Source organism: Eublepharis macularius, chromosome 1 (assembly GCF_028583425.1).
Source record: "Eublepharis macularius isolate TG4126 chromosome 1, MPM_Emac_v1.0, whole genome shotgun sequence".
Lineage (NCBI taxonomy): Eukaryota > Metazoa > Chordata > Lepidosauria > Squamata > Eublepharidae > Eublepharis > Eublepharis macularius.
In genome coordinates, this window is record NC_072790.1 from 120,221,584 (window position 1) to 120,230,618 (window position 9,035).

At 41.2% G+C, this 9,035-nt stretch overlaps 1 protein-coding gene across 5 annotated transcripts in view; it reads right to left on the reverse strand.

Annotated features, from left to right (window-relative positions):
* Positions 1 to 6,733, reverse strand: part of REPS1 (RALBP1 associated Eps domain containing 1) — a 61,660-nt gene extending 54,927 nt beyond the window's left edge. For 3 of the 5 annotated variants that reach the window (XM_054985535.1, XM_054985552.1, XM_054985525.1), the window contains exons 1-2: positions 6,169 to 6,733; positions 364 to 487 (exon numbers count right to left, since the gene is read on the reverse strand). In XM_054985535.1, coding sequence (XP_054841510.1) covers positions 364 to 487; positions 6,169 to 6,321 — 277 coding nt within the window. In that variant the 5' untranslated portion in view covers positions 6,322 to 6,733. The remainder of the gene's footprint in view (positions 1 to 363; positions 488 to 6,168) is intronic. The other 2 variants (XM_054985543.1, XM_054985516.1) reach the window with 1 other exon arrangement.
* Positions 6,734 to 9,035: the final 2,302 nt, after the last annotated feature.

Below are 9,035 nucleotides of genomic sequence, written 5' to 3' on the forward strand. Positions count from 1 at the left end.
AACTCACAGAGTTGTAAAGATAAAATGGATGAGAGAAGAACGATATAAGATACTTTGGATCCCCAATGGGGAATAAGGTGGATTATAAATTGAGTAAATAAGTAAGAAATAAAACAGAAATAGGCATAAGCATGTTAGATACTTGCATAGGACAGCCTTTATTGTTTTAGAATTAGTCACATTATGAAAAGCTCTTTTCGCACAAGTTCTTCTTATAGGACAACTATTCAGAAAAAGCTGCCAGATCTGTGGTATGGGCCGATATAGATGGAGATCACAAATACAGATAGAATATATTTGACAAAAATTATAAAGCCACATTTTATAACCCAGAAATTGTTTCAATATCATTCCAAGGCTTACCTGAATTTAAGCTTTCCATTCGTAATGGAAGCCCAGCCTGAGCTACAGCAACAAGTTTCAGAGCAATGTAGAATTGGCTTCTTCCAAAGTATCCGAGTCTTGTTGCACCACAAAGTTCCATGATCTAGAAAAAAACAAAAATATCTAAAGTAAGATTACATCTTTGAATGTAGCTTGATATTAACTCATCTCTTTCTCCAAATACCAACAGCTCTGCCATCAGATTTAATGCAGCAGTGCAACACCACTGATGATTTCTGTAATAAACAATACAATCCTAAAAGGAGTTACTCCAGTCTAAGTCCATTGATTTCAATGGGCTTATACTGGAGTAACTCTTCTTAGGATTGCACTGAAAATCAGTTGCAACTTCTGGGTTTTTTCTTCTATTACTGGCTTGCTTGTGGTTAGTTTGTGTGCAGCTTTGAACAAACAGAATGTTAATGTCTCTGTGTGCATGATGGAAAATTAGCAGCTCTAAATGAGTAGTCTAGTGCCTAGTATTTCAAAGATAACAATGTAGGATTTAATGTCCCAGTACCAGAAATATCCTTTTGAAAAAAGTTTTGGCAGATGGAACTTTTAATTTATTATCCAAAGCCTTATCATACCTTTTATTACAAGCCAAAATAACACTACACAACTTGCAAGCCCTGATTACTCTATTCATTGTATTCTACCTGCCCTTCTATGCAGCAGGATGTCTGATCAATTTTCTTAACCAACAGCAACAACCATGAGTGAGGATTACATTTATTTTCTGTTTAAACATTACCCATTTGTACGCCTTTTGCCATAATGATACTGTAGAGTGGAAAGTATACCATACTGTTGTAATTTTGCCTTAACTCCTTTGGTTTTTACTCTATACCTATCAATCTACATTTTTCTTACAATAGTTTTGCTTTTTCATTTCTGATTCATTTCTACTTAAGTTTCCCTCTCTCTCCCATTATAACTGCAAAGATTTATGACCGCTAACATGCAGAACAAAAAGGATGCTTAGAACCCGGGATGGTCAACTGGCAGTCAATAATGGGCCCATAGAACAAATCTATCAACTCCCACAGTGACCCTACCCAAGTTTGTTCAAAGTTTCACTCAAAAGGAGATAGATTTGTTCTATGGGCCCATTATTGACTGCCAGTTTCATATTTTCCCACCATACAATACATATATATGCTCACCCCCACTGTTGGTGTACTTACTTAATATTTATCATGGCTGTTCTAAGACTTTGCAATAAATTATCGGCACAGACACCCACAAAGATACAGTTAGGATATCACACCCATTCATCCTGGCCTGAAAGGCCCAGGCTAGCCAATTGTCAAATCTTGGAAGCTAAGTAGGGATGTCCCTGATTAGTTCTCAGTTGCGACTCCACCAAGGAAGCCCAGGGCTGCTACACAGCGGCAGATAATGGCAAAATAACTCTGTTCATCTCTTGCCTTGAAAACACTAGGGAGTCACCAAGTTTGCTGTGACTTGACAGCACCTTACACACTCAAACGCACACCCATGCCCATTCAGGCAGAGACAGTATTTGGGGAAAGCCTACCAACAGCAGCTACCACTAGTACTGAGTGTTTCTCCTCCTCCTTATAGGTATTTAAAAGACTGGACATGGCCTGGGGGGCATGCCCAAGGGCTCATGTCTCTTGGTTTGCAAGGCAGCCCAGTGAATGAGAGCCCACCATGGACATGTCTGCGGTTTTTGTCTCTTATTTAAATTATATTGCCTTGCAAACTTCTGTCAGTTACTTTGGATCCCTCTCAGCAGAAAAGCAGCACAGAAACACCCTAAACATAAATCTCTGAAATGTAACATGGTATCTGAAGGAAGAAGTTGAAAAGAGGATGCTGCCCTGAAACAGGCAAGTGAAAAAATTAACCCCTTTCCCCAATATTCGGTGACTAAAAACAGCACCATTAGAGAACACTAATTCTTGCTGTAACAGACTTTAATATCAAGTTCATTGTCTGTTAAAATTGTGGCACAATTATTAAATTACATTGACTATTCCAATTGATTTCACTTAGACGAACAATAACAGGGGGGGATAGCGAAAGCTTAAAATGTATACTGTACAGTATTTGTTTACTTCATTTACAGTTCACCTTTCTTACTGAAACTCAAGACAGATTATACAGTTACGCATAATGCAATAAGAACAGTACAGTGGCAGTGGTAAGAGTATTTAGAAAGCTCTTGATTTGTTTGTAGGTATATAATGTTTGTTTGCATATTAACAGTATAATGATGCTCCTGTGGGTTTTTAATATTTTGAGTGTCTTGACACCTACTGAGCCTTCTGTGCCACTTATCTGTTCTGATCATAAAGTTCCAGTTTAATAAGGAGCAAATAAACATGACTCAACATCTTAAAAAGCTACTTGCTTTACCAGATATACTCACATTCCATCTATTTAATGAATTGGAGTTTTCTAAAAATATTGTCAGATAAATTCTCCAGTTCTGAATGAATTTAAGGTAGATTCACATAAATTCATGGGAAACTAAGGCATTCACTGCTCTGTACATTAGCAATTAAATGATAAATATCTGACTTTTTATTAACTGGTATTATGAGTCCAGGTATTTTAGTAGAATCCCTTCAGTAACATCAGAAACACCAGACCTTAAACCTGCTGAGTTCAACTTCCTAACCTCTATACTAACCAACTTTGATCACAAGTGATTTGCAATGAACTCCCTAACTGAACAGAAGCCAAAACTTCCTTCTCTGACTATTTTCCTTGATCCTTATACTTTACAACTCTCGTTTAAAACTCTTAGATGAAACTTTTGCTGTTCACTGCAGCTCTCATGCTACTTTCACCTCAATCTGGATTATAACACTGGCTGTGATCTAACTGTGCCTTGATTTGCTTCTTTATTGATAACTGATTTTACCTCAATCTCTAGATAAAGTCTACATAAGTAAACTTGACTTAAGTAGATTAAAAGATCAGCTTGACCATAAATGCCTAACTTTTGTCTGCTGTCAAGCAACATATTCAGGACTTGGCTTTGTAGCCTACAGTCATAATGGCAATGCTTATCTCTGGAAAAATTGATCAGCATTCACTGAGTGGTGCTCAGTATACAACACACAAAACACAGACACTGAGGCAGAATATCTAGGCTACAGAAAAGAATTAATAGCTTTGCACTGTCCAAGGACTTCCAGTGTCTGATTCTCTATGACTTTTCTCAAATGTCTTGTGGTGTCTAAAGGCTGCTTTACATCTGCCATTTTTCTGATGTAGCAGAAATGCATATAGCATGTGAAAATCATTGGACCATCCAGTATGCTGTATATACAAAGCACCGAGAGTTCAGCAGGTTTTATATGATAAATGTTTACATGTTAAAATATAGTTAGATACTTTGTGAACTAACCCAGAATCACAGGCAGCAGCACAAGATATAAACAGACAAAATCCTTAGCTGGAAAAGTCTAAAGTGAACTAAATTACTACTACTTTAAATGTAGTTCTTTACCTCTTCTAAAGCATGACTGACCAAACTGCACACTCAAAGCCAAAGATCTCTTATGCACCCCAAGTTACTGTTGGGAATTCTGAGTATCCAAAATACTACTTCACATAATTTGTTACAGTTGAAAAAAAGGTAGAGGGCTAGATAACATACTATACTAGAATCTGGGTTTGATCCAACATAAGAAAAAGGTGGCTTTAGGACACACAGAACAGGGCTATAGCTTACATACTCACACAGCTATGAATATACATATAGGAAAGGAAACATGGTGCTGAAGACAACGAGCTACAGACATGTATTAGAGCAAGGAAGATAATTATGTAGGAAATTTTATCTTGGAACTCTTTCTGCCACACTTCCTTTCCTCTGAGCTAAACAGCCATCAAGTAGCTGCTAATAAAAAAATGCACTAATGTTTATGTGATATTCGAGTATCTGTGTTGCATAGAACTTAAAGAAATGATAAAGCTCCTTGAAATTCTTCTGATGAACAGGCTCACGGTTATCCAGCACCATATTCAAGTGGGAGTAGAATAGATTTTAGTTGCTGGTGAAAACTACTCTAGAAAAAACTGCCTGAAATTTTATTTACACTGAAGACAGTTAATAACCCAAACAGTGAGAAATCAACGCTTAAACAAACAGTGATGGCAAGAAGAAACTGTTTTCATAATGGAAGGCATTTATGCTGTTTCAGCTTTCAATTTATCCCTTCTGTGGAACAGAAAACACAATCACTTTGAATATAACAAAACTCAATCCTTTTTTTACAAAGATTAAACACACCATGGACTCATTTTATGCTTTAAAACTATTGTTTTAGGTTTTGTGCCATTGTAATTAAAGCCTGAAATCCTTTGTACATTTTGTTTTCATAGGCAAATAGCCTAAGGTGCCACAGAGTTTATCTTTTAGATGAAGTCCAGTTACGTCAAGCTTCAAGGCCATTCCACATTACACAAGGTACAGTGCTACTAATAAGACAGTATCAGTACAGTTCCTCTGTACATGTATTTTGGCAACAGCTTAGTAACACAGTTCAGGTTTACCATGCACTAATACAATGTAACAATTTTTGACTTCCAAGTTGCTAGCTATACCCACCAAGTAGAGGTTGCCAGTTTCAGTTTGTGAGAATCCCACTGCATTCTAGCTTCCTTAATGTTTTTATCAGAACTTTTACAAATATGAATATTACATAATTATATTTAACTACTTGAGATCAGTCTTTATGAGATAGGCTGCTTGTACTCCTGATCCTATATCAGTTCCATATTCATGTCTGCATACTTGCAGAAATCAAGATACTGAAGTACCTTAGGTTTCTCAAGCAACAGGACACAAAACTACAAGCCATTAAAATGAGGTAATGGCAAAGAAGGAACAACATTTGCTTGTTTTTTTAATTCAGCAACAGCCACATGGAAATATGTGATAATCAAACATTTATGATTACATTATCTAGATATGTGATGAAGGTTCAAGAACCACAAAAGCACATTAAGGCTCATGTTTATAAATCAAGTGCTTCACTACAGTTAACCCTTTGCCACAGAAAAATCTCAGTGTTTCCAAAAGTTAAATTTTTCTCATCCTTTCCATTAAGCTGCTGAAACAGTAATAAAACTGGTAGCAATAAATTTGTAACTACAACACTGTTAAAAGTTGGGGAAACTATCCATGCTTAATTCAAGCAAAGGTCTGTGAAATGCTTCCTCCCGAGATTTACGAATAAGAGTTCCTCTTGGGAGCCCAAACTACCTCTAAACTTCCGGGGCAACAGGAATAAGTCAAGTAAGTACTACACCTCAGCAGTTACCACCTATTCACTTATGTTCTCTCTTTAACAAGCTACTACTAAAAAGATGGCAGAAAACAAAATACGTGGACCATGCTTTATAGGAAGCATCAGGGGCTTCTTTAAGAAGAACGTTCACTGGACAACACTGCATGTGTCCAGGTGCCAGAGCAAAAAGGCACTTATAGACGCCTCCTAACCTAAAGCCTACCTTTGGAGCACCCCAGAGAAGAAACAGACCCCACCCTGGCCCTCTTGACTGCAACTGCGAGGCCACCATGCCTTGTTCTGAGGGAGCGTCCTCAAGGAAGACTCCTCGGGAGAAGAGACTCTCTCCCCTCACGCCCGAGCTGGTGGGTCCATGGGCGGGCAGGGGCCGGCCTGTCAGGGAAAAGGAGCTGGTCCCGCTCCGTGCCATCACCTCAGAGAGCAGGGGGTGCGTGTGAGAAAGAGCACACTGGGGAGGGGGGGGGAGCGATGGGAGGAAGCGGCGGACTACCTGCATGACCACTTCGCTGGGCAGCTGCGCGGCGCGGAAGAGCTCCAGAACCCGTCCGTTGGACGCCACTTTCTTAGTGCTCTCGGTGTCGCAGTAGGAGAAGAGGTCGCAGTAATAACGCTGCTCCGCTTCGCTCAGCGTCAGACCCTCCATTTTACACCGACCCGGGAATCGATCCCGAGACTACGCGGGGTGGGGTGGGGTGGGGTGAGGGGAAAGGCGAGCAAGCGCGCGCGGAGCCGCCACCGCCTCGCGCCGGTAGCGGCTCTAGGTGCCCTACGCAGCGCGCGCACCCACGCGCGCCCTCTCTTGAGCGCGCCGCCTCAGCTGCTGCTGCTTGTTGATCTCGCGGAGCCTGCTTGCCTTCCCTCGGAGTAGTTAGGGGGCGGAAGACTGGAAGGCAGAGGAAGCGCGAGAGACCAGGAGGAAGGGGGCGTCACCGCGCGCGCCACTGTATGTGTGTGAGTGGACGAGAAGTAAGTGTGTGAGCGAGAGGTTTCTAATAAAGTTTCTGTACGTCTCCTTGCTCTGTTTTGGCCACGCCCATTTAGTTGAAGTCCCCAGCAAGAGCCGCGCGCAGCCACTCCTCAGCTAGCTCTGCTCCCGGAAAAGAGGGAAGTCGTCGTATAGAAGTCGCGCGCGCAGGACCCGGATGAGAAGTTTGGGATGACGTAGAGTTCGTGCCTCATTCAAGAAGGGGGCCTGCACCGACCCCTAGCGTTGTGGAGGACTGTTAGCTGGTTAAGAAGTAGAAAAGAAAACCTTTAGCATGGTAAGGCTTGAGGTTGTGTAATAAGTGTGTTGTGGTCGACCTGATTCTGAGGAGAAAAGGGCCATGGATAGAAGTTCTGAAACTGCATGTCGGCAATACTGACGTTACAAAAACTTTCTTTAGAAGTAGTACAGTTACTTCTTTTCTGGCAGGAAAGCCAGTTCCACAGAATGGTCACGGGTAGGGTTGGCAGCTCCAGGTTGGGAAACTCCTGGAGATTTGGGGGGGGGGGGGGTGGAGCCTGGAGAGAGTGGGGTTTGGGGAGGGATCTCCGCAGGGTATAATGTCATAGAATCCATCCTCCAAAACACATTTTCTCCAGGGGAACTGATCTCTGTGGCTGGAGATCAGATAATTCCGAGAGATCATCAGCCACCACCCAGAGGCTGGCAACCCTAATCACGGGCCAAAGCCTGTTAATGTTTTCTAGGTCCTGCGGGGGTTAAGTACACTATGGCACAGTGGAAATCTGGGGGAAGGTTTCTGTGGTGTGCTGTTAATGCATACTCATTTATCACTCAATTTCTGCTACTCCCAACTCCAGGAGCTTCACGGATACTTCTTAGAGCTTAAGTCTTAAACATGCTTGGGGTTAAGTCTCATTCATCTCAGCTGGATTTAAAGCACAATAAAAATATGTAAGATTGAGAGTAACATCCAATTTCCTGGAACTTAAACCTTCATCCGTGAGAATACTTCAACAGAGAAAATGATTGAAGCAACTAAAACATTTTTTTGGTAGTAGTTTTGCCAACTGCATAAAGAAAAGCGCCCTGCCCCTTTAACAGGCATAGTGTGATGTTATTTACCAGGTGATATTATTTACTCAGTTCCATGAAAAGGCCTGGCTGCCCACCTTCACATATTAAAACTCTATTAAAGGGATAGGATATTTTTACCAGATCTGTTGGCAACCATATCTGGTGGTGGTTAATGTGCTGCCATTTTGAACACATGAAGCTGCCTTATGCCAAATCAGGTCCTCTGGAATCTCAAGGAGAGGTCTTTAAATAGTCATTCTGGGGATTGAACCTCAAGAAGCAGGCAACATCATTGCTTGCTTGTGCAGCTAAGTGACCAACAGCATACAGCATACTTATCTTCTGACTACATATGGGAGAAAAGGTAGTAGGAAGGGAGAAGGAATGGAGCAGCCCAGTCCTTCCCAGGAGCCCCAATATCCCTAGTAGCATACTCAAGTAGAGAAGGCAGGCTGTGATCACCACAACTACTCAGCAGCAGGGCCTCTAAAAGCCCTGAGCCTCAGCAGGGGCCCCCTGGTTCCAGTCCTGATGCTGAGACAGGGCAAGGTGGAAAACAAATACATTTTATCCTCCAAGATCCCTAAAAGATGTAGCCCAACTTTCTATTGGAAACTAGATAACAAGGTTTTAAATATATTTTTTCCTGCATTCTTAGGAGGACTGTGAAAGCCTAATATTTTCAATATTTTAATACTACCAAAATAATAATATCAGAATTGCAACATAATTGCATACATACCTCTATTTTGGTCCATGTTTTTTTTCCTGCATTTTGATTCCAAAACAAGCTCGTCATCTCCCATTAAGCAAGTCAACAGTGTTTCTAGCCATTTCTAAAAAATTTCTAATAAATGGCTAGTCTGCAGAAGAAGTAGGATTGCATCTAACTTAATCTCACTAATTGGAACAGAATGTGTATCTAAGGAAGAATCTTTGCCCAGCATCTGACCATCAGATCATTAAGCAAGAGCTATCAGTGATTAATCAGTGTGTCTTTAGCTACAAAAGGAGCCTCCTGTCCTAGCCCTTGCCAAAGAAAAAACATCTACTATATTAGCATTTAGACTGTCAACAATGATCCAGTTGTATTCAAATTACCCACCAATGCCTCAGCTCTCCAATCAGACTAGGACTGCCTCTGGACACCCCCTTATGACCTGACACTTTCTCTCACCTTCACCTGAAGTTTTTCCAGCTCCCTTTCATCACTCTTTGTCCAGTCAGGATATATACTTTGGTGTCCACTTTCCTATCCTTGTGAGCCTGTAAAGAAAAAAATCTTTTGTTTTTGAGCTCTGCTGCCTGTACTATAATGGGCCAGAATCTGGCCC